General features: G+C 42.0%; 1 protein-coding gene across 3 annotated transcripts in view; it reads left to right on the top strand.

Annotated features, from left to right (window-relative positions):
* The window catches only part of TTC37 (tetratricopeptide repeat domain 37), a 238,848-nt gene that overhangs the window by 24,589 nt on the left and 188,628 nt on the right, over positions 1–25,631 (top strand). For all 3 annotated transcript variants that reach the window (XM_033917115.1, XM_033917275.1, XM_033917201.1), the window contains exons 5-9: positions 1,866–1,941; positions 13,666–13,806; positions 19,505–19,603; positions 19,766–19,874; positions 24,606–24,746. In XM_033917115.1, the coding sequence (XP_033773006.1) occupies positions 1,866–1,941; positions 13,666–13,806; positions 19,505–19,603; positions 19,766–19,874; positions 24,606–24,746 (566 nt within the window). The remainder of the gene's footprint in view (positions 1–1,865; positions 1,942–13,665; positions 13,807–19,504; positions 19,604–19,765; positions 19,875–24,605; positions 24,747–25,631) is intronic.

Consider the following 25,631-nt stretch of genomic DNA (forward strand, 5'->3'; position numbering starts at 1 on the left):
TAGATTGGCATTAAAAATCATTGTTTAACTATCAAAATTACTTTGGGGTTGTCCATAATTAGCATAATCAGCAAGTGTTAAGATAAATACTTATCTTGGTTTACTTAATGCAGTCTTCAGTGGACCAAACATTTCTCCAATCTCCAGCATACACTGCCTAACTTCCCTTGTTTTCACGTTACTTGTCCCCATTATTGTGGCCACAGAAAACACACAAGCTGATGACATTTGTTTACAGCCCACTTAGGTCATGATCCTGAACACAGGTTTTGGAATCCTACTTGGGGCCACGACACACAGTTTGGAAAGCTCTGCACTGTGTTATCTTTGTGCACATGTTCAAATGGTATGGTGGTATGTTAGCCCTTTCTACAGAAAACTTCATTGGCTATCAATTGAAGCAAGGGTCATCTTCAAATTCGCCTGCCTCTGCTTCAAAACCTTAACTGGCTCATCCCCAATATACCTGTCACGCCACCGTACACGCAATGCCCACCTGTTTGCCTACCCCTCTCCAAAGGGATGTATCTACAAAAGATTCCTTGACAAAACCCTCTCTTTCCAAGCTGGCAAATGGAATGACTGCTTGACCACCCTCATCTCTCTTGCCCCATCCTACCTATCCTTCAGGAAATCTCTCAAATCATACTTCTTTGATAAATTTCTCTAACTCCCTCCCTCCCTCCCAAACTACTAATCTCGACCCCGCCTCCCTTCCTTCCCTTTCCTCTCCTTTCTCACCTATATACCTCATCTCCCCAGGTTTTTCCTATCCCCTTTCTGCACTCCCTTGTAACTGTTTTTGGTTTATTTTGTAATTGCTACTGGTTATATTATACACTTGATAACTAACTCTCTGTATCTTCGCTGCATATGTACAGTCTCTTCTCCTGTAAACCGCTCTGAACTGTTTTATGGAATTGCGGTATACAAAAATAAAGTTATTATTATTATTATTTTCAAATACTGGGTTGAGTAGGACTTAGGACAGTCAACCAAACATACAAGCTCATCCTGTATTAAATATTAATAGCATATTAGGCAATAGCCTGGTGATTGAAAGCAAGATGCCCCCTATCCACCTGGAGCAATTAAACAAAGAGACAGGAATATATGTGATGGAAAGACTAGCCAAGTTTGCAAGTTTAATTAAAATTTGATATACTGCTTTAAAATTGCCAAGCGGTGAACATTACATTAAAAAGTATAAAAATTGGGAAAGTATGATTAATACTTAAGACAAATACAGGACAAACAGCAGGAAAGTTGGACAGGTTCCTGCTAAACTGGAACATACGCAGGCGAGGCTGGACTCATTTAGAGCACTGGTCTTTGACCTAAGGGCCACCGGGTGAGCGGACAGCTGGGCAGGATGGACCATTGGTCTGACCCAGCAGCGGCAATTCTTATGTTCTTAAACTGAAACAAAAGAGAAGAGAGGAAGAACTACAATCATTTATAAGAGAAGGATAGCACAATAGGGGGTGAGGGGGAAAGCTATGCTCTTCCTTATTTGTTTATTTTTTGGCAATAATCGATGGAGGTAAAAGAAACAGAACTTTCAACCATATGCTAGTTACATGAGTCAGTAGTTGCTACAGTCTTGAAGATGTCTGACATTGCTCAGTTCTATATTCATAATACAAGGTTTATTGGAAGGGGAGAGTGGGTTTTTTTGAGGTGGGCATAGGATTGGGAGTTCATAACAAAAAATTTTGGCAATCCTTTTTCAGGCAGACAGTACACAAATTGATGTATTGTGATATTGGATTATCTCTACATTTATGTGTGGATTAAAGCGTAATGAAAAATTTAAAACTTTTTTTTATTTTATTTTAATATGTATTTTACCCCCTTTCTTGTAGTGTTGATAAGCAGAAGTGGTGTGAAGTCTGCAGGAAACTTGTAGATGTGTATCACCAAGAAAAGAAAAACCTGCAAGTGAGTCTCTAGATTTGACTAAATAGTAAATGGTCTCTACAGTTCCTGTTTATGTACAAGTATTTCACTAGGAGAAGAGGGCTGGAGGTGCATAGGGAACCAAATTCATGGCTGAGCTCTGAAGACTCATAGTAGGGGGTCATTCCATATCGAGTCTCCTGGTAGAGGTAGTGGAGACAAAGGCTGTGTCTGAATTCAAAAAAGCCTGGGGCAGGCATGTGTGATCTCTTAGGAAGAGGAGAAGATAGTGGATACTACAGATGGGCAGACTGTCATCATGTTTCTGTGTTTCTAAGGTCCCAAAGATGTGCATAATTTGCATGCACAGATTCACTATGGGCTGCTTTTACTAAGGTGTGCTATGCTAACCACGCACTAAACGCTAATGCGTGCATGTTAGTCTATGGACACGTTAGCGCGCGCTAAAACGCTTAGCGCACCTTAGTAAAACAGGGGGTATGTTATACAGAGCCATCTGTGGCGCCCTCATGTGTAATATGCAAATGAGCTGCAGATGTGACAGTTTAAAATGCAGCTAAGCTTGTTCTTACCATGCTTTTAGCTTATGATACATCTTGCTTTGCCATGTACTTTTATAAATGACCCCTCAAAATGGATGTTAAGTTGTGCTGTGTTATTTATTGCATGCAAGCCTAGACTTGCAAAAATATCACCTTTGCAAGAAACTGATGTCATGTCGAAATGTCATGAAAGCAATGTGCTGAGGCAGAGATTTTGGAAATACGCCTTGTCCTGTGACACCATTGTGCCCTTTATGGTACAATGGCTGTCGCTGTCTTGATGGGCAGGTCCTGGCAGTGGCATAGTGAGGGTGCCCGGGGCAGTGACATCCCTGGGCAGTGGCATAGCGAGGGTGCCTGAGGCAGTGGCATCCCTCATGTCCTCCTCTCTACCCCCCCACTCCTTCCATGCCACAGTCACGCTCTCGCTCTCCCGGTACCTCTTTAAATCTTCGGTAAGGCGAGCAGCTTCTCCAGCTTGCTGCTCGCACCGGTGCTAGCTTTCCCTTTGATGTCACTTCCCGGCCCCGCGATACAGAAGTGATTTCACAGGGGAGCCAGGCTGGTGCGATCAGCAGGCTGGAGAACTTGCTTGAGCTGGTGAAGATTTTAAAAAGTATGGGTAGAGGGGAAGGGAGGGTGCAAGTGTGGCATGGGGAGGGGGGTGCAGACGGAAAGGTGCCTGGGGTAATCCACTCCGTCACTGGGTCCTGGCCCATCCTGATATTTTATTATCTTGATGAAACTAAGGGCTCCTTTTACTAAGCTGCGGTAGCATTTTTAGCGCATGCTAACCCCCGCGCTATGTAGAAAAACTAACGCCAGCTGAATGGAGGTGTTAGCGTCTAGTGCTAAAACCACTAACGCAGCTTAGTAAAAAGAACCCTAAGGGTTAGGCATCCTATTTACATCTGTTCATTTCTACAAAATAGCTGTTTTTTTTTTTTTTAATTATTTTTATTGCATTTCAAAAAATTCACAAGACACATTCTTGTTAAAGAAACTCAGAGACCAACAATATTACAAGAAATCATATTATAAAAGTAAAACAATTATTTTGCCCTTCTCAGACCACAAACTGTGGGGTGTGGACAAAGAAATAATAAGGAGCTTGATTACATTAAAAAAAACTTAAGGAAAAGACTTAGAGCAGGGGTGCCCACACTTTTTGGGCTTGCGAGCTACTTTTAAAATGACCAAGTCAAAATGATCTACCAACAATAAAATTTAAAAAAAACACAACGCACACTGTACGCATAGAAAATGTTAATTATCATTCCTATTCCAGGGTTTTTCAAAGAGGTCAAAGCAGATGACTCTATGCACTATCACCTCAGTAACAACCATACAAAAATAGACAAATATACCCCCCTCCCTTTTTACTAAACCACGATAGCAGTTTTTAGAGCGCAGGGAGCTGCGCTGAATGCCCAGCGCTGCTCTCGACGCTCATAGGCTCCCTGCGCTAAAAAACTCTATTGCGGTTTAGTAAAAGGGGGCCATAGTGCAAAATATAGACAGCAGATATAAATTCAGACACATTTTGATCACTAAATTTAAAATAAAATCATTTTTCCTACCTTGTCTGGTGATTTCATGAGTCTCTGGTTGCACTTTCTTCTTCTGACTGTGCATCCAATCTTTCTTCCCTTCTTTTAGCCTGTATGCTTCCTCTCCTCCAGACCTCGTTCCCTCCCCCAACTTTTCCTTCCTCTCTCTCTGCCCTTTCTTTTTCTCTGCCTCCCTTTCTTTTTTTTCTGTTTCTCTTCTTTCCTTCTGTCTCCCTGCCTGCCCTTTTTCTTTCTTTCTCCCTGCCCTCCCCCAAGCCACTGCCATCGGGGACCAGGACCCAAACCGCCACCAATAACAGGCCCCAAACCGCCACCAATAACAGGCCCGAAAGCCGACGCCGCCCCAAGCTCTCCCTGCTTTGGCCGACCAGCATTCCTCTCCCCGACGTCAATTCTGCCGTCGGGGAGAGGAAGGCTGATTGGCCCAAGATCGCGATCGACCTATTGGGGGAAATGCTGCCGGGTCCTGCCTTCGCGGAAACAGAAAGTAGGCAGGACCCGGCAGCAAGAAGAGCAAATGCTTCACTAACCTGTCTCCCGCCTTAGCCCATAGCGAACGCTTGCTTCAGGGCTCTCAACATGTGCTTGCCGGCTTCCCTTCTCCCCCCCCTCCCCCGGACATAACTTCCGGTTTCGGAGGGAAGAGAAGGGAAGCCGGCACGCATACGTTAGAGCCACGGAGCATAAGTTCGCTACGGGCTGAAATCTCCAAGCCGGTTTTTTTTTTTTTTTTTTTAATGTTCAGCAGCGGCGGCAGATGACAGCTGGGCGTTCCGCCCAGCTAAAAGGCCCTAGAGAGAACACTGGAGAGGAAGACTGATCGGCCCGGTAGATCAGGATGGCAACACGAGTCTATCACGGAGCCCGGGATGGGCTCTGTGATCGACTCGCGTTGCCTTCCTGAGCTACTGGTCGATCGCGATCGACGTGTTGGGCACCCCTGACTTAGAGTGTTTTCACTACATGTTCTCAAGTTGGGAAATTTGTCTCTAGGCACTAGCTTCCAAAACGATTCTTGCTCAGCATGGGTCTTGAGAAAAATATCATTTTTAAGGGTTAATATTTTGTTTTCAAGAGATGGGTAATTTTTACTGATAGCAGTTGCAGTTTCTTTAATGTCCACATCTACTTTGAATGGGAATGACAAGTACTCCACAACTGTTCCAATTTTTTGGAAGACACAGAATCTATTTTCTAATTTCTGGGTAACAGAACATATTTCTGTCACATACTTCTTGTTCTGAAAAACAAAATTGGGATATTGTCCTAGATGGTCCTGCGTATTAGGAAAATGATCAAAAGTGTTGTTTGCAAGGTCAGTTATTAGCTCAAATTTGCTTTTGTAGAATGAATCTTGCTAATGCATTTGTTTTTACCTTGTACTTCAAGGTTCATATCACTCATTTCGCCTGTAAAGTCAGCGAGAAATGTCAGATTACGTAACCACTCCTCATCTTCCAGCTCTGCTTGGTCATCTCCCCTCTCCTTCAAATAACTTCTTATTTTATTCAGCAAATCATGAAATCTTTGCAGAAATTTGTGCCTACTTAGCCACCTTACATCTGTGTGAAAAATGATTTCCACTGCCCCTTCATCTAGAGTAAGATTGAAAAGCCATCTTTGAAGTGATATTCCACAAACTCAATTTACAATTTTGAAAGTGATGTCCATGATAGTCTTTGCATTGAGTCTCTTGCGTGCCAAAAATTGCTGGTGAATGATGCAGTGGTAAGAAATGAAAGCTGGGAAGTCATCATGCTGTCTATAGAGGGCTTTGAAACCCTTAACCTTACCTGTCATTGCTCTTGCTCAGTAGTGATGGAAACAAGTCTATGTGTAATGCCAAGTTCGTTAGGTAGTCAGCACTTCACAGCATACAAAGAGACATCCACAAGGTAATGCTTATTATACTAATTTATTTGTTACATAAATTGCATAGTAGTAACATACAAAGCACAAATAATTTAGAACAACTTCACCATGATTGCAGCAACACCACCCCTCACAGCTGGGAATCCTCTTTTCAGGCAGCTGATGGACTGGGTCAATCATGAGACTATCCCTTTACGGCACGCCGATGGATTCCGAGAACACTTGCTCTTTTTATACTCTCTTCACATTACTTGCTATGTGTCTATCATGCCTCATTCTATGTTCCTGCAGTAAATAGCAGTCTGAAACATTTGAGTCATTACACTTTAACCCAAGATAAGATTCCAGTCTCTATCCCTCCTAATGAAGTATCCTGAGATTCATTGTTCATTGCTCATGCTGTTTCTCACGTACACCAAATTCCACAAGCCAGCTTCTGGAAATGGCTGAACACTATGCAATGGAAGATTATACTTTGTCACAAAAGAATGCAAAGACTGAATATTTCCTGACCGGTAGTTCTCCCTTTTAAAGAAATCATTCTAAGTAGTTCTTCTTTAACACTGAAGTCTTCAAAAACCATCCAGACAAAAACTAGTAACTAGGCTTTCCCTAGCAACAGCAGCAGATGAATCCAGAGACCAATGGGATAGCCCACATCTACCAGCAGGCGGAGATAGAGAAACTGATTAACAGGTGGTCATATTGGCTGGCACTCCTCCTGTCTCATCAGTATGCTCTATCTCCCAGCAGGGGAAAGTCACTATTCACCTAGCTCCTGGATTCTGGCTGTGACTGAAATCTTATTTCTCCTGTTGAGATTTTTCTCTTCAGTGAGTTATCAGTGCTTATTTCTCCTGTTGAGGTTTCCTCTTCAGTGAGACAGGGGTGTCCGGCTGAACGGTGCCGGCTTTAGGGGTTACACCTGGGCCCCCCCAGGTCCTTGCCTCACCCTCCCTCCAATGATAGAGGGTTTGACTGAGTCCCTATTTTTCTTCTTTACCTGAAAAAAAAAAAAAAAAAGTGGACTCCACAGTTTCTGAAGGGTTATTCTGTCCTCATGGTGCTGAGCAACCGGCTTTTACCGGCATATACCAGCACTTACGGGCTCTGACCTCTGTATGTGAGTATGCTTCTTTTAGTTTGGGGGTGTTTCAGTCGCGGATGTGTGTTTGTTCGGGACGTTTGGTGTCCTGTGCGGTGATATTTTTATTTGGCGCGCTGGAGCTTGTGAGCTGTCGCGGTGGTGAGGTTGTGTTCGAGTGCTGGTGGCCTCCATGATATTTTTGGCCCAGGAATTTGCAGTACCTCGGGACCCTCCGGGTGTGTGGCTGGAGGTCGTAGTGGCTATGCTTTTGCCGCGTGCTAGGGGGCACGCACTTTTTCCTTGGCGCTGGTGGAGACACCTCTAAGTGGGGACCTAGGCCGTTCCCGCTCGCGGAAGGCGCGCTCGTTGATTGGTTTCCCGGGCAGTGGCTTCGCGGCGGTTGCAGCTATCACATGGGCTCTGAAGGTAAAAAAAAAAAAAAAAAAGGTTTTCAGCTTGCAGCAGGTAGACGCAAGCGTGTTTTCTTCTGCTGGGGAAGCTCCGCCACGGTTTCGGTTATATTCTGGAGGTGGAGGGGCGCTGAATATTTAATTTTCCGACAGTTGAGGGGATCCGTTTTCCCGCGCTCGGGTGAAGCGCGCTTAGAGTCCTCCATTGTTGGCGGCGCCACAACGGGTCGCCTGTTATTTTCCCTGACTGCTTTGAACGGGTGCCGCGACCTCCCCGTTATCAGCTGCGCTGCAGCGTGTAGTCTCTTCGTTCACAAGGCCTCCCTAGTGTTTGAATTCACACGTGGAGGTGGTGCAGCCCCATTGGATGTGATGCAGCGCTTGGGGTCTTAATGAGTGTTTATTTGCTGCACTTCTAGTTACTGGGTGACCATGCACCTTAGGCCTGGGAGCATATTGGAGGGAGACTTCAGTTTCTGCTCCTCTGCCCAGTTCAGCTTTTCACTGCACAGGGGGGCCGGAAGGTGCATTGCTGCAGGAGGCTGTTTGCAGCTTGAGATTACCCGGCACTTGGTGGGGGTTTCTCTTTCTTTCTTTCTCTTTGGATCTCCTAAAGAGAGCATGTGCATAATTGAATGTTTTCTTTTCGCTTCCCTGTGCAGTGCTTTGTGTGTGTGGTTGCATTATAGCATTCATTCTGGTTCTGCGGTTAAGTTTATCTGTTAGGGGTGAAGTTTGGGAGTGCAGTGTGTCTGGTAGTGCTACGGAACTGCTTTCTGTCCCTATGGTGCGGTTCTAGGGGCATGAGCCGCCTTGGTTCCTGTGGGGGGGGGAAAAAAAAACACCCCACAACAAGGTTGCCCTTTGGGTGCTGTTGGTTTTTGGAGCACCTTGCAGGCAGTTTCAGTTACTGCAGGCTGCCGCAGTTTCCTATTATTTTTTAGTCTTCTGTCTTGGTCATTGATACATTGCGAGTATAGTTGGGTTTCAGGAGTGTCCTGTCTTCTTTGCTGAAATTGTGTTTGTCCTCCAGCTCATTTTTATGACCGCTGCTGTACTTTGTGAGGATCCTTTCTTCCACTGTCAGCTCTTTAAGCTTTCTCGTGGACAAGGAGCTGTCATATGGGCAGGTCACAACACTTTTGTCTGATTCCTGTTGCGATGCTGTTGTTTTTAAAAGGGCGCTAAATACAGCATCTTGATTGTATCCAGTACGTATTCCCTTTAAAGGCCATATGTATTTCACTCACGTTGCATGGAGGTAGGGCTGTTTCATGGGTTACATTACGCAACTTGATTTTTTTTTTCCTAGGAGAATTTCTTTCTTCTTAAAGTTCCTCCATTACTCATCCTGCCGTTTACTGACCTTTTGCACTGCATTCTGTGGGGATCTTGAATTCTTCCGAGGCCTCGTCTGGCTTTCTCATGGGGGAGTAGTCCCTATCCTTCAAGGTCAGGGGGCTGTGTACATTTTTCAGGATGCTTGCACCTTTGCCTCCTCCTCAGGTTTACTGTTCGTTCATGGAGTCTCTATGTTTTGTGTTTCTCTTTGAAGTTTTACTGGTCCTCAGGACGGTTCTTGTAGTTCTTGGGGAACCACTTCCTACATGGTGGCCAAGAAGGGGGGCATTGGGCAGGCTGGATCCCATTCTGCTGAATTAGTTCTCAGGGTTCCACATTTCTGCTGACTACCTGGGAGTTTCTTTACCTTTTCTCTATGAACTCTGAATCGGCACTAGGTTTGCCTGCCTCTCTTGGAGCAGCGCTTTCGTTTTTGGCACATGCCATTTCGCCTACCCGAGGCTTCACAAACGCTTAGTTGAGGTGGGCGATGGTACCGTTTTGGCGCTACCAGGCGATTCATTTACTTTCTTCTTGACTGCCTGTTGTCTCGGATGACTTCCAGACATTTGACTGACGCGAAAAGGGTGGTTTCTTTTCCTCAGTTCTTTACACGTGCATCTTCGAATTTGCAAGCGCTCTTTTCTCCGGTACTATTGATATGTATATCGGGGTGATGTTTTTATTCATATAGGAGACAAAGGTGTTTCTTTCCGGAAACTTAGGTGTGAGGTCTCGGTTTCAGATTGGCATTCTTCTTCACTTTCCATGGCGATGAGTAAGGGATTCTGTACAGTTTCTAGGGTCCAGATTGCTGACTCCACTGGGAACTTCGGCTTGCTTTTCCCTTCTTTCGCTACAGCAGTCGCTTTTGTTCTGGTGGTTTCCGGTATCTCAGGGCTCCAATTATTTGGTATGCTCCTCCTGCATCACTCTGTTTGTTTTGGTGGCTCGGCGCGATTTCTCTTTTCAAGACATGCCTTGGTCTTTGCTGGACTAGCTCATGACCACCGCCCATCCCGGGCTGTCGGGTTGGGGGGCTCGGTGGCTTCCATCCTCAGCTCCAGGAGTCTGGTCTTTTGAGGCGGCTCAGTACTTGTTCATTCTTCTATTCTTGAGCAGGGTCAGGATACTTTTCTGGAGCTTCAGATCATTCTTCAGGTAGGACGCTGGGGGTCCTTTTGGTCAGTATTTGGATGGGGGTATTTCTCTACAGCTTGGGCAGTAGGGGTTGTACTCAGTTGGCAGGTGAAGTTGTTCGGCTTCCATTGGGTGGACTCTCATCTTCATCTTCTGTTGTCCGATCCTTTCATGGATCTAGATAAGAGTTTAGATAGACTCCGTGAAATCTGAGCATGGCCATTTCTTGTATGTTACAGAGTGCTGGGTGCACTCTGGAGAGTGTGCATGTTAGTACTAGTGTTATCTTCTGCATCCTGGATATTGAGATTTGTGGCTCAGGCATTCTTGCTCTTTTTATGAACGTGAGATCTCCTGGGCCTAGTCTTCATGGCCTCGTCTCTCGATTCTAGGCTTCCTTGCTTATTCGGCGGGCCCAGGGAGTGGGAGTTAGAGGGGGTTGCTGCATGGCTCCTTTGTCGCCTCTGCCTTCTCTTTTTCAGTGTTTGCCACTTGCTGGTGATGGCTTGGTTTTCCCATCTCGAGCTCGCCTTCCGGGCGCGGTATTTGTAGATTCTCTGGATGGGCGGCGCCATCCTTACTATGCGGATTTGGTGAGTCTTTCGACAGCCGGGCTATAGATGTTTCCTGGTTTGCTCACCTGGGGTCCAATCAACATGGATATTTGTACTACTGTAGTATTACGACCTAGCTTTTTGGAAGTCTTGGCTGACTTGTAGTGGTTAGGCGAAGCGGGTTGTTTCTTCGCTTATCCGGGTGCTACGGACATCTTCTACTGTGGCTTCTGCTTCCTTTTGGAGGTTTTTTTGTTTCCTTTCTTGGGTGCTTCTTAACGTTTGAACCACTCCAGAGTTCCTTTTTGACACAAGTGTATTGCCGAGGGCTTAGCGTTCAATTCCCTTCCGCTTCTAGAGCCTTTTTTGGCTTGTTACAAGGACTGGGTATGTTGCTCTTCGTTTCCTTTTCAGCTTCATGTAGTTCAGTTCCTAAACAGAGTGCGGTATGTTCAGGCACCTCATGGAAAGCCCGGTTTGGAGTATAATTTTCACATACTTCTTCACAGTTTACCGAAGGCTTCATTTCATCCTTGTCTTTTGGGATTCCAAAGGGCTGTGCCGTTGAACAGGGTGTTTCTTGTGGCCATGGCTTCAGCTCTGCAATCTTCTATGCTGCAGGCCTTGTTCAACGGGGATTCCTATTTCGGCTGTCCGAGATGTGGGGTATCAGTTCGGATGGTACCACCATTTCTTTCTAGAGGGGTTTCATCCTTTCTTTTATGTCATGCTCGCTTTTCCTTTTTGTATTTTTCAAGGGACGCCTCAAACGTATGGTGGCGTCCGCAGCCGCCATCGCTCGAAGGGTCCAGGAGGACATTCTTTATGCTTGCTTGATGGCAGGGAAGCGGTTGGCGTTAGAACTTCATGACCATTCTGCCAGAGCGATGGCTACTTCTTGGCTCGGCCCAGAGGTTTTTTCCTTGGAGGAGATTTGTCTCGCGACTACTTGGTCTTCTGAGAGTGCTTTCTCTCCGCATTTATGCTTGGATGTGGGGACGCATGCGGTAGGGGCGTTTTGTGCTTCGGTTGTTGCGGAGGCGGCGTTTGCTTCCCACCCAGATTGAGGATTGTTTTGCTACATCCCATTGGTCTCTGGATTCATCTGCTGCTGTTGCTAGGGAAGGAAAAATTATGTTCTTACCTGTTAATTTTCTTTCCCTTAGACGCAGCAGATGAATCCAGAGCCCCACCCTTTCTGGTAGATGTCTGTCGGTTTGTCTTGTACAACCTTCGCGGTTTGTTGTGGTTGATGGTTGTATTCGGTATCATTGCCTTTTGCGATTTGTCCTGGGAAGAAGTTTTTTACATGCTATGCCTATTGCTGGTTACGTATGCTTGGGCAAGGAGCTATACTGATGAGATAAGAGGAGTGCCAGCCAATATGACCACCTGTTAATCAGTTTCTCTATCTCCGCCTGCTGGTAGAAGTGGGCTATCCCATTGGTGTCTGGATTCATCTGCTGCGTCTAAGGGAAAGAAAATTAACAGGTAAGAACATAATTTTTCCATGTCTCTTATGTCTGTAGATTTATCCAGTTGGAATGAGAAAGCAACACAGTTTGAAACATCTTCCAACAATTGTTCAGTCTTTTCCATTCACCGCACGATGGTGTTTCTTGACAATTGTACATCTTGAATAGCAGCTATGATCTCTTTCTTATTTTTAAATCCTTCAAAAAGATGCCAGCTGCTTCAAGAAAACAATCTTTTACAAATTCCCCTTCAGTGAAAAGTTTGCATTTCTTTGCGATCAGGTTGCTGACCTTGAAGGAAGCTATGGTTGCATTGACTGAATGTGACCTTGGTTTCGCCATCAACTGTTGCTGAGTAGCCAATTTTGATTTAAGTTCTTTGAGCTTCAGTTTACGAATTTCACTTTTGGGTGGAAAATCAGCATCAAACTTATTGCTATACAGAGCCTTATAATGACATTCCAGATTACCCTTTTTGGGTAAGGATACTGGGGCGTTACAAATTAGACAACACTTGTCTTTCACCATGATGAAGAAGTAGTCCATTTCCCATTCATCATGAAAGTGGTAGGTTTTGCTCTTCTTTGGAACACTCATCTTTGTTATACTGGGGTGGCAGAATGTAAGAAGGCCAAATCTGCTAAGTTAGTATAAACACTGGCTGAATCTGGTCAAAAACTGTCACTATCCCAAAGTATTAAAGATGAAGATCTCTGGATGATGTGCAATACAAGGACTGGAGATGTCGAAATGCCACATGCAGTTCGCAAAGTAAAAATAAGAATTCATCATACTGGCACCAATAATCAAATACCACCAAACAATCATCAAAAAAACTCAAAACACCTGTCCAGCAAACCAGATAAAATCAAATACCGCCAAACAAGTTCAAATACTACCACATGCGATTTAATAAATTCTGCACACAGTGTAGAATCAACGCAAAGGCAAGGCGAAATAAAATTGCAGAGGTAAGTCATTGTGGTTTGAACCAATTTGAAGGCAAGGCATAGGCAAGTTAGAATAGAATTGGAAAAACCCGCCAAAATCACCAAATTCTTTGTTGTGTCTGCCCGAAAATGTTTAATGAAAGCGAACTATAAAGCGACCAATGACCAGCAGCACATGACACAACTAATACGGTAAGTGTATTCAGGTAAAGCCTGAGTGAATGGATATTGCCTGGTATATAACACACTTCTAAGGGGTATTGGGGCGGGGGCAGGAATGTGGTGTTTTGTTGCGCGGCGTGGGCGGTGGCCCCCCCAGAAACTATTGCCACAAAAACAACAAATGCCCCCAATACGTCCACAGGCAAGATTCCCACAGGCAGAGATAAAAGACAGGCAAAGGATCAGCAGAGGCGGCACGCCTTCAGCAGATGACCTGCCGGCACGAGCCCTCTCTTAGCAATGCGGCGAGCTGCTGGAGAGATGGAGCCAAATGGGGCTAGCGATCTACCTCTGACCCCTCTGCGATCTACAGGTGGATCGTGATCTACCTGTTGGACATACCTGATCTATGGCAAAAAAAAATCTGCCTCGGATACAAATGGAAATTTCCTTGCAGTATCTCTAGTTTCGAGCTTTGTTTTAGTTTTGTTTTTGTTAGTAATTCTCATGTTTTAAACTCATGTTTTAAACTATAGTTTAATATTGTATGACTTGGATTCTCCATACCAGATCAGTGAAGCCTAGACAGTTACTTTTAATAGCAATGTGATACTAGTATGATTCAATTTCTTCTCTGCCAGGTTGCCAGAACATGGCACAGATTGATAAAGGTAAGACAGGAAGATGGTGCCAATGATGAAGAGCTTCACCAGTTATGGTCCAGAATGACCCAACTGTTGGCAGATGACATACAGAGTCAGGAGAATGAGACCCAGCAGCTGGTACGTTACCTCTTCCAGTCTTTTATTATTAAACAGAACTCGCCAGTATTCTGAATCCCCTAAGTGTGTACAACAAAAGTAAAATCTAGAGGAAAAATGCTGAATTATTTCTGTATTGCCTTGTTAAAGCTCATATGGAGAGCTGCTTCGCTAGCTCCTACATTAGCTTTTCTTTATGGTGGTCAGCTATCCCCTTATATATGGAGTCTGAAAGATTTCTTGCTTTAACAAGTTGTAAGATAGCATAAAGTAGCAATATTCTTTTCTTGTTTTTCCACACAAAATATTGTTTATTAATGTTACCATGACCTGTTGATTAATAAGGGTGCTGTCCCTTTTGGTAATGATTTCTTCTGTATATTCAGGTCACATTAATAGAAACATAAGTAGTCTAGCCAGCTTGCATACACAGTTGCTTCTCTGTATTATTTTATCTTGAGGTTTTGATGCTGTAGCTGCTTCTTAATTAGCAACTAATTTTTTTACCACTTTTAGCTTTACCCCCTTTTTTCTATATTATATATGAGCACTTAATGATTCATTAAGAAGGATGAGCACAGAGATCTAGAGACATTGCAAAAAAAAACAAAACCCCAACAACACAAACAACTGATGTAGATCAAACATTTCCTCCTTCCCTGTCACCTACTACCTCCCACTTGCAGGGCCTCCCTTATTCACCCTAACTTTACAAAGGGATTTAGGGGACTACTCTCGCACCCAGGTTTTTTTTTTTCTGGTATTTCCTTGAGGATTTTCTCCTGGAGAAACTGGATTTTCTCCCAGAGACATTTGGCTCCCCATGATGTATATGACACAGGGTCTCAGCATTAGATGGGGAATCTTGGAGAGCTGGAGTAGGCTAAATTTCTGAAAAATATCCACATATTTATCCATCCTTCTGGCTTTGAGACAGGTAATGTACAACCTTTTAGAATCCTGAAAAAATCCCATACAGTTGGCAATCCTAACCTCCTGAATTATGAGCACATCTGACATCTGACTTTGAGACATCCTGAAAAAGTCTGGAATATAATGAATGGCTGGGGGCAAAGTATCCAGGGGTGGAATGCATTAGGGTGAAACATCCTGGGGATGAAAGGTGTGCGGATGATGAAAAGTACCCAGGGGCAAAATGTAGAGGGGTGAAACATCCTGGGGGCAAAAGGTGTAGGGGTGAACTTTCCGGGGTCGAAACTTCTGGATTCCAAGATAGATGCCTTGCCCTTGGGTTTGAGGGGTGTAGGGTAAAAAAATGAGACACTGGAAGGGAGGTTAAGGGAAAAATATGCCAGAACATAGGGGAAAGGAAGGAGAGAGCTAGAGCCTGAATGGGGAAGTTGATGAGAGAAGCTGGACCCCAGAGAATGACACGGTGACAAAATTCATCACCGTTCCCGTCCCTGCGGATAACCGCGGGAAATAATCCCATGTCATTTTCTAGTGTCTATTTCAACCTCAGTCCTTCTACACTAGCATTCTTCAAAGCAAAGCTTGTGGGTCAGTGGTTGTGCACAATTATACTCTGATTCTTCCCTCTCTCCTTAAAGAATGACATGAAGATGATTTCCCGCGGTTATCCGCAGGGACGGGAACGGTGATGAATTTTGTCACCATGTCATTCTCTACTGGACCCACAGCGAGGGAGGGGGGGGCAATAGAGAGGCCGAGATTCTGGAATGGGGGCAGAGAACAATGGGATATGTGGGAGGAAGATTGGAAAAGACGGTAGATCTTTGAAAAGAGATAGAGAGATACAGTACAATGGGGAGGGTAAAGATGATGAGATACGGGGGGGAGGGGGTAAGGTAGAAAGATGTCAGACCTTGGGGGAAAGGGAGGAGGAAGCTAGAGCTTGAATGGGGAAGTCAGGGAGAGATGCTGGGCATGCAGGGGAGGGTAAAATAGAGAGATTCTGGAATTGGGAGCAGAGAACAATGGGATGTGTGGGGATGGCAAAATTGGGACAGACGCTGGACCCCAAGGCTCTGTCCTAAGACCTCTTCTTTTCTCCATCCATACTCATTCCCTTGGTGCTCTGATCTCCTCCCATGGTTTTCAAAATCACCTCTTTGCTGATGACTCCCAGATCTACCTCTCTACACCAAAAATCTCTAAAAGAATCCATGCCCAAGTTTCAGCTTGCCTCTCTGACATTGCTGCCTGGATATCCCACTGACACTTAAAACTAAACTTAGCCAAGATTGAGTTACTTATCCTACCACCTAAACTTACTATCCTCTCTCCTCTTGTTGGATAACACTCTCATCCTCCCTGTCTTGTCAGCTCGCAATTGATGACCCCTCTCTCAATTTCTCTCACAAATCCAACATATTGCCAAAACCTATAATTTCTTTATCTATAATATCACCAAAATCTGACCCTTCCTCCCTGAGCACACTACCAAAACTCTTATCCATACCCTTATCACCTCTTGCCTAGACTACTGCAACTTGCTTCTCACAGGTCTTCCACTTAACCATCTCTCTCCTTTCAATCTGTTCAAAATTCTGCTGCACAATTTATATTCCACCAGAGCTGCTATGCTCACATCATCCCTCTCCTCAGGTTACTTCATTGACTCCCTATCCATTTCTGCATACAGTTCTAACTCCTCTTACTGACTTTCAAGTACATTCACTCTGTAGCTCCTCAAAATCTATTTTATCTCTCCCTATACTCCTTCCTGGGAACTATGTTCATCGGGCAAATCTCTCTTATCTGTACCCTTCTCCTCTCCCGCCAATGCCAGACTATAGTTCTTCTACCTTGCTGCACCATACGCCTGGAACAGACTGCCCGAGGCAGTATGTCAAGCTCTGTCCCTGGCAGTATTACTAACATTGTTTGCTTTTTTTTTTTGGCAACTGCTGCACATTAAGCAGAAGATTTCGGCATGTTGTCAACGATGACACCTAGATTCTTTACCTATATGGTGAACCTAACATCATATAGCTATAACTGGTATTGCTCTTTCCTGTGAGCATCACTTTGCACTTATCCACATTAGATTTCAGCTGTCATTTAGATGCCTAGTCTCGAGATGTTCCTGCAATTTTTCACAATCTACTTGCACAGGCTTATTTATGAAACCTGGATACAAAAAGCACCAAGGGTCTTCAGAGTTGGAGAGAAGCAAGGTGTTTATTGTAGGACCTGACACGGACCATGTTTCAGCATGAAATACCTGTGACAGGGGTCTACACACAACACATACAAAAATGTAATTTGTATACAGATGAAACAGTACATGCCAAAAGGACAAAGTATCAGTAAATGCAAAGTAAAAAAAATCACCAGAATTACACACATTTTATAATACTCATGAGAATATGAGAGAAAAAATGTGTCAGTAAATATAAAACAAAAGGATATATACATAACAACTACAGAAAATGTATTTTTATATACAAATTGAAAGACAAGACTGTGTACTGTAATCTGAAAAGATAGAGTGCTAGTAAATGAAATAGTACATACACAAAAAAATAATAAAAGACAAGACCATATATTCTCAACAAAACAGAGTGCAATATAAGTGCAAAGCAAAGGGACACTAGTGTAACACAGATATTATAATACTTAAGAAGATGTGAGTGAAAAAATGATAGTTGTGTGAATGTCAATGAAACAGACCATGTATCCGTGCAAAATATGTCCAAAGAGTAATTAATAAATGAAGACTGATTAATGGTAAAGTGAAAATAACATGCTGAGTAATGCAGATGCAGTTATCCAGAACAGAGTGTTTCTTACTGTCTGATGAAATAATTAAAGCTCAAAAATGTTTTTCTAAAACACCTAATTGATAAAAAAAAAATCAAAAATCAAAATTGCTATTTAATAATGGATATAAAAGGACCTTTCATTGAAAACAATACACCGTTATCAGGAGAAAATTCTTATGTAGGATGGCATCATGATCCAGCGTTCAAACCAGTGTCAGGCTTACAAAGAAATCCTTATGCTAAAGTAATTTGCCTTGTTCTTAAAATTGCACCTTGTTTAAAAAGACTTACTCAAATATAAACGATGATACCAAAATCATCAAGCCTGCTAGCCATGTCCCCTGAGTAAGGGATGCTTTCAAAATGGTGCAAAAAGCAAAACAGACAAAAGGAGAGTTCAACAGTCAGCAATCCCATGAAAACTACAGTAGTCAAATTAGAAGTGGGATGGGACAATGGAGTCCCCCCAATAAAAGTCAATCAATGCCATTTTGCAAAATGTAAATTTATTCGGTCCATGCACAAAGGTGTAGACTTGACATATTACAGTGTTTTGGCATACAATACACCTGCCTCAGGGGTCAAATGCACACTTAGAAGAGTTTCTGAAGCAGAGACATAATGTGAAGGACTTTTTATGTCTCTGCTTCAGAAACTCTTCTCAAATGTCAAATGTTGACCAAACGTGATTTGTATTTCTCTGTTGCTACTTAGAACCTGAATTTACTGAAATAATATGCAATATAGTTATTAGAAGTAGACTTATATGGGAATTTCCTTAATAAAAGGTTTACCTAAAGGAATTACAGCCATGCATATCTCCCATAAAAAACATATTTACTTAACAGAAAAAGAACTGGCCAATCAACTAGACAGGCCTTATGTCCATTATGCAATGCTGTATTTGCCCATATATGTGACCATCCCTGGGAATTGGTGACTAAAGTCATCAGAAATGAAAAATGAGGTTTGAATGAATTATGTTAAAGGAAAAAAATTGTAATACATCAATCCAAATCCCACCCTTTTATGAGAAAAAAAAAGTTACAAAAGTTCAAACATGCAACTTTTTCAGATTGCTTATGGACCCATGACATGAAAAATTGGCCATTTTCAACACATTGGATCTGCTATATTAGATACATTCTCCCAGAGACAGTCACATATGATTGTAAAATCTCCTTGCAAGTTAGCTCAACAGGGAAGAGACAGTGACTGGGAGGAGACAGCTGTATCTAGTGGGGTGGAAGACAGCAGTCACCTGCCAGTGATTGCAGAAGACAGCCTTCCTTATTTGGTCAGGAATTGTCAAGCCAAGCTCTGGAGGAGGAAGCAGCATCCTACAGGGCCTGGCATATGAGGTTTTCTTATATTATTCACGGCTGCCACATTAGTTTAATATCTTAATATACTGAATAAACAGAGCAACAAAGCAGTTAAGCTAGAAAAGAAATACAGGTTATTCAGAGTAAGTTACAAGAGAAGGAATTGCGGGGGGTGAAGGGGATGTATTAGGATCTATAAAGGGCATATATGGGTCAGCTAAAGTTAGTTGTCTGATTAATCTATTATACCCAAATTTCAAACATCCTAGTTACTGTAGTATTGTTAGGAGTGGAGGTGTTCATCAAAATAGAATGGTCTTACCCTAATTCAGATTTGCGGAGAAGTCCTTGAATATATTTGCCTGGATTTAAAGGAGGGATTGTCTTTTTATTTGTGTTTCTATGGTGATATGCATTAGATCTCATGGGACTAATGGAGCTGGAGTTCTAGGATTGTGCAGAGTCTTTTGTTTGGGTTACATTGTGACTGTTGTACTGCTTTTAGCCTATGATGTATAACAGATTTATTGACTTAAGATGGTTTCAGTGTTCTTTTTAAGCGTACTTGCCACTTCAAGCACTGCTTTACATTTGTAATTCATGGTCTCATCATACAATGATCTTTATGCTTTTTTCTGACTTCAGCTTCTGACAGCGTTTGAGCATGCTCTCATTTCTGCAGCCAGCATTCCTAGTAAGGAGCACGAAAAGCTGTACAGAGGTTTCATTCACTGTTTGTCACAGGTAGGAATAGCTGATCTACCATTTTTTGTTTAATTATGTGCATTTGGTGACCACAGGAAAATAATTACTGAGAATGACAGTATTGGTCTCTTTAAGGTCCTGCTTTACATTAATTATAATAATAATAATGTTTTTAATTTGATGACACTTTGTTTTCATCAGTTTGCCCATGAGGATGTTAAGTTGAAGAAGACATGTGAGGAGATGATGGTTCTCTACCCTACTGCTTGTTATCCTTTAGAAGTACTTAGCTTACACTACATTCAGTCAAGTAAGAGTGTTTTGTTCTTATTTTTTTCTAACTTCTTTTTGTTCCCCCTCTGTTTTCCTTTACGTTTTCTCTTTTTCAATGCTTGCCTTTGAATATTTCTTCAACTCTAATGCCATTAGTAGTATTTATTTAAATAGATGCATATTACTGTTGTTCCATTACAGCTGACACAACCAAAGAAGGAGCCACGTTCCCTACGTCATAAGCAACAAACAAGCCGAGTAGGGACTAAAAGATGCCTCCACTTGGGATTCCAAAGTACAAAAACATTTATTAATAAATTTCAAGCAGTGCCATGCAAACCCACTTGACTCAACACAGCCAGTGTTTCAACACCATGTCTTCTTCAGGAGTCAAACATAATGAGTCATATATAAGGTATAAAGTAATGTGGGACCAAATGTATGTCCGATTTCCAACATGGACTATTTCTCTTGGATTAGAATGAAGGTTTGAGTGTGTGTGTGTGTGTGTGGGGGGGGAAGTGGTATCTCTGGCTGTAATGAAAGTTTGAGCATTAGCGCCAGAGATACTGCAGTTTATTCTTTTCCCACTCAAACCTTCATTCTAATCCAAGAGAAATAGTTTGTGTTGGAAATCGGATGTACATTTGGTCCCACATTACTTTGTACCTTACATATGATTCATTATGTTTGACTTCTGAAGAATCTGTATTTGTGCCATCTTGAATCAGAACTAGTTCAACAATATGTGCTGTATTTGATTGAAGTGTCATATACTATATACCATCAAATTGAATTCAACTTTACATTCACACTTTTCATTCTTACTGTCATGACAACTAGTATCCCTTGGATCTTCAGATCACCACTTGAGTAGTATAACTTCATGTGGTATTGTTCCTCATCGATCCAGATACTTCTTGTTAATTTGATAATTTTTTTCTTTTTTCCTTTTTAGCTCCACTGTGAATTGAATTCTTAACCTTATAATAAATAGTTACTATAAAGTGAGTATCAATAAGTTCCTTTCACTTAGCTTTATAGTTCATTGTCCCCTCACTGGTGAAAGTGTGAATGTAAAGGTGCATTCAATTTGATGGTATATAGTATATGACTTCTGAAGAAGACACCCTTATGGTGTTTGAAACACTGACTGTGTTGAGTCAAGTGGGCTTGCATGAGACTTTGAGATTTATTAATAAACGTTTTTCACTTTGGAATCCCGAATGGAGGCATTTTTTAGTTGCTATTCTGCTTGTTTGTTCCTTAATGGTTGTCACCTTCTGCAAGTACAGGCTATGTACTTGCACAGGGTGGAAACACTAAAGGGTTAGCAGCCTTCATAGCTGAGCAAGCCAATGGCTTCATAAGTAATGGGAAACCTGACATCTATTTATTTATTTGGATTTTTACTGCTTTATTAAAATAATTTACTCAAGGTGGTGTACAGTAAGAATAATTCAAATAAGTAGTTATTGAAAGCTTATAAATAATAAGATGAGTAAAAGTTATGTAAGAAAAGTATTAGGTGGCCAATGATGAAAAGCCATGTAATTCATCCTGCTATAAGATTCTAATTAGCGCTGGAGTAGTGGGTCTGAGGCCATGAGATAAAATTTAAAAACTTAAAAAAGAATATAAATATATCCGGAACGTGTTTATAGTAGTAGTAGCAGTTCTGGAACCATTTGAATTTGATATCAATATTTTGGAGCTAAAAGATAGATGTAGAGCAGAAAGTGAAGAAGGAGCGAAAACAGCAAATGATAAGAAGGCCCTGGAAATAGAGTTAAGAGCACAGACAGAAGGAAGAGACTAGGAAATGATGATTAGAAAAATAAAATCAACAGACGACAAAGGTAGGAAAAATGATTTTATTTTCAATTTAGTGATTGAAATGTGTCTGTTTTGAGAATTTACTTCTGCTATCTATATTTTGCACTGTTCAGGAAGAAATTCATTTCTTTCTATTTCTCTGGTGTTGTACTATATGTAGAGTCTGGCATCTTAGGGTTTCATTTGTGTATATTAGTACTTTTAATTTGTGGTCCTGTATTTGCATAAGATTTATCTGTGTTCTGCATGTGTGACTGAAGCCAAATGTTCTGATAGGAATGAAGTTTGGGAAGCGATATTGATGTCATGGCTCCAATTAGGAAGATATTTGTCGGCTCTCTTTCAGCCCTTTTGGACCCAAAACAGCCCTTACATTGTTCTTCACTTATTGAAATTATTTTAAAATGAATAAAGATTATTAAAAAAAAAAAAATTAGTGGACACCACTGTCCTAGGGTTACCATATGGCTCCAGAAAGAGGACGACAGATTAAGACATCTGTGTTTTACTTCCATTGCTTTCAATGAAAGTAAAACTGAATATTTCAATCCATCCTTCAAGTGCACCCTGTTTGGTTTCTTACTGAAAAGGCAATAAGCCATATACTACTACCATTAATTATTTCTATAGTGCTACAAGATATACACAGTAGTGCTGTCCGATTTGAATCGATTCAACGATTCACTTTGGGTGAATCAATTCATTTTCACAAAAAACCGAACTCACCAATTCAAATCAGCCCCCTTGCTAGAGGGGCTTTCCCTCTGCCGCCGGTGTCCGTCCATCTAATGTAACTTCCGGTTTTGCGAAACCGGAAGTTACATCAGAAGCAAGGACTTCGGCAAAGGGAGCGCTAAAAAGTAGTAGTAAGTTTAAAAAAATAGTAATAATGAAAGGTCCCATCTTTAATGCACGCTAGCGAGAGAAAGCGCTGACTGTTCCCCCTGTGCGCGCGATCCCAGACGCAGAAAGCGAACATGACTGTCCCTCCCCCTGGTTCTGACCTGCAGCTGCCAGTTTTTTTCGCAGCCCAGGCCAACCGCACGGTTTTCTTTTTTTAAAAAAAACTTTATTTAGTTTTTAATGTCAACAAAAAGTGCAATACAATTTACATACAAATAATAATAATCAAATAAGCACTTATAAACAGTCAGAATCTATACAAAAGCTAAAAATTCCCTCCCCCACCCATCATTGCCATCAGAAATAATACCAAAATAAAAGATATGCCCCCTCCCGCTTCCCCTCTGGTGGAATTCGTTGTGCCACATTTACAAAATGGAAAGAACAATTGCTATACAGAAAGGGAATTATAATAATTTAAAAAAGATTTGGGGGCCATTGACAAATTATTGTAATGATTAGACATCATTTTCCACTGACAGTATATTTATACATAGAGGGGAGGGAGGATGGTATAAAGTTTTATTAAAGGTTTAATCAATAGATAAGATATGATAGATTTATATGATATGATAGATTTATATGATATTTTTGATTGAAATTTTTGTGGGAAGGTTGGATGGGGAGGGAATAAATTTATGTATTTATGATGACAATAGAAAGAAATTCAAGTGTTGTGTAAGTTTTAAAAGATGTAATATTGTGTACTTGATGTAAGATGAAAAATGAATAATTTGGAAAAAAAAAAAAAAAGAAAGAGGAGGAAAGAGGAGCAGCTGAGTCTTGGACATATTTCGTTTCAGATGACGGCAGTAATGTCAGCCAAACTGGCAGAGACTTTTTCTTGGACTTTAGGTGAAATTTCAGGTGTGGAGAGAGAAGCTGTTTTCTCTGATGTCCTCTCCTGATCAGGAAGGCAATAGCTAAAGTGCGATGGCATTCTGTCTTTATCTGGCAAACAAAACCTTGTGTTCCCCAGTCCCCAATTTTTCAGTGAAAATCAAACCAAAATCAAAAAACAAAACTGCATCAAAAAATAATCCATACACACTCCACATCCATAATGATAAAATCCAAATGCTTCTGAAAACTTCCCTCAACTTCCTCAACACAGATCGTGCTTCAACTGTTCTTTTTCAAGAGGAAGAATCCAACGCGGGAGGGGGAAAAACACACCACCAACTACCAAGCACAGCAAGACCACACCCACTGGGCACACCCACAAACCAAGCATCTTCCAGGTGGAAGCTGTACCATATCTGCATGTGTAAAGTTTGAGCTAAAATAAACTGGTTGTATTTTAATTTTGATTGTAAGCTACTCTATTGGCTGTTTGGTCAAAAGTGATGGGTTATAAAAGCTTGTATTAAAGTAAATTGAATTGCAGTTTAACATTCAGTATTGTAAAAACAAAGAAACGTGTACAGCTTACTGGAAGTTAATGTGATTGAACATATGTGTTTAGCATAAATATTGTCAAAAATTATGACACAAAGGATGAGCCTAATAGTTAAAACAGCAGCCTGAGAACCAGGGAATCCAGGGTTCAGATCCCACTGCCACACCATGTGATCTTGAGCAAGTCACTTAGCCCTCCGTTGCTTTATGCACAAAGTTTAACATTTTAAGCTTTCCAAGAACAGAACTTATTTCTTTACCAAATGTAGTGCACCTTGAACTTTGTTTTAAAAAAAAGTTCTTAATTTTCTATTATTTTTATCAATATTTTTAAAATTTCTTACCCTTTACTATACTTATTGTAGTTCTCCCTACTTCCCTTATGTATTTGTACGTCATGTCCATCTGTATTGGTTTTAGTTAATAATTAAGACCCTGTTTTAATTGTAAATCACTTTGAATTAATAATACTGCAGTGCATCAAAATTTTAATAAAACTTGGAACTTGAACTCGAAAACTTGAAACTTGTTGGAAAAGATGTGAACTCAATCCAAATCACATTGTTTTTGATGTATATAATTTTTATATTTTAAAAAACCTGGTTGAACTTTTGCTGCTTCCTGTTTGTAGGCTGCTGTAGTGAGGAGGCTGTGCTCTGCTATGGCAAGCTTGTGGAGATAGCTTCAGAAAGTGGTCCAGGACTCATTGGCCTAGGTGTTAAAGCTCTGAATGACAAGCAATACAAAGAAGCTGCACAGTTTCTTTCTGCTGGTAAGTAGCTACTCCAGACTTACTATAACACACATTGGAACTGCTAAAATAGTAAATTAACTGAATAATTTTTACAGTACCTGCAACAGGTGTGGATAACATCAGGTTGGACCTAGTGAAGCTTGAGGGAATGGTCTGAAATTCGGCAGCTAAGATTTAAGGCTAAGAATTGCAAGGTCATGCATTTGGGCTGCTAAAGCCTGAAGGAATGGTACAGTTTAGTTGGTAAAGAACTTTTGTGCATGAAAAAGGAGCAGGACTTGGGTATGATAATATGTGATAATCTTAAGGTGGCCAAACAAGTTGAAAAGGCGCCGGTGAAAGCTAGAAGGATTCTTGGGTGCTTAGGGAGAGGAATGGCCAGTAGGAGAAAGGAGGTATTGATGCCCCTATATAAGACTCTGGTGAGACCTTATCTAATATAATAAAATGCTAGGCCACGCATGCGCACTTCCATCGCATGCATCCGTTTTCTGTGAGCTATAGCGACTCATAGGAAGTGCGCATGCGCGGCTTACGGTCTGCCCTGCTCCCTGCCGTATTGCATTTTTTAGTTGAAAGACGCAGCGGTGGCTACTCTCACGATCCCCGCCTGCGTCGGACTTCCGACGCAGGTGGGGATCATGAGAGGAGCCACCACCGCGTGTTTCAACTAAAAAAAAAAAATACGGCAAGGCGAGCAGGCCAGACCAGACCGGCAAAACTGAGAGGTGGAAGCCTAATAGCCCCGGCGGCTGTCGGCCACTGCAGCTGTAGACCGCGGTGGCTGTCGGCGGCTGCAGACCGTGGTGGCTGTCAGCAGCTGCAGGCCGCCGTGGCTAAGCACGGAGCACGAAGCCACCACAAGCGATGGTGAGGAGGGAGTGGGCGCAGGCCACGGCGGCT

Source organism: Geotrypetes seraphini, chromosome 1 (assembly GCF_902459505.1).
Source record: "Geotrypetes seraphini chromosome 1, aGeoSer1.1, whole genome shotgun sequence".
Lineage (NCBI taxonomy): Eukaryota > Metazoa > Chordata > Amphibia > Gymnophiona > Dermophiidae > Geotrypetes > Geotrypetes seraphini.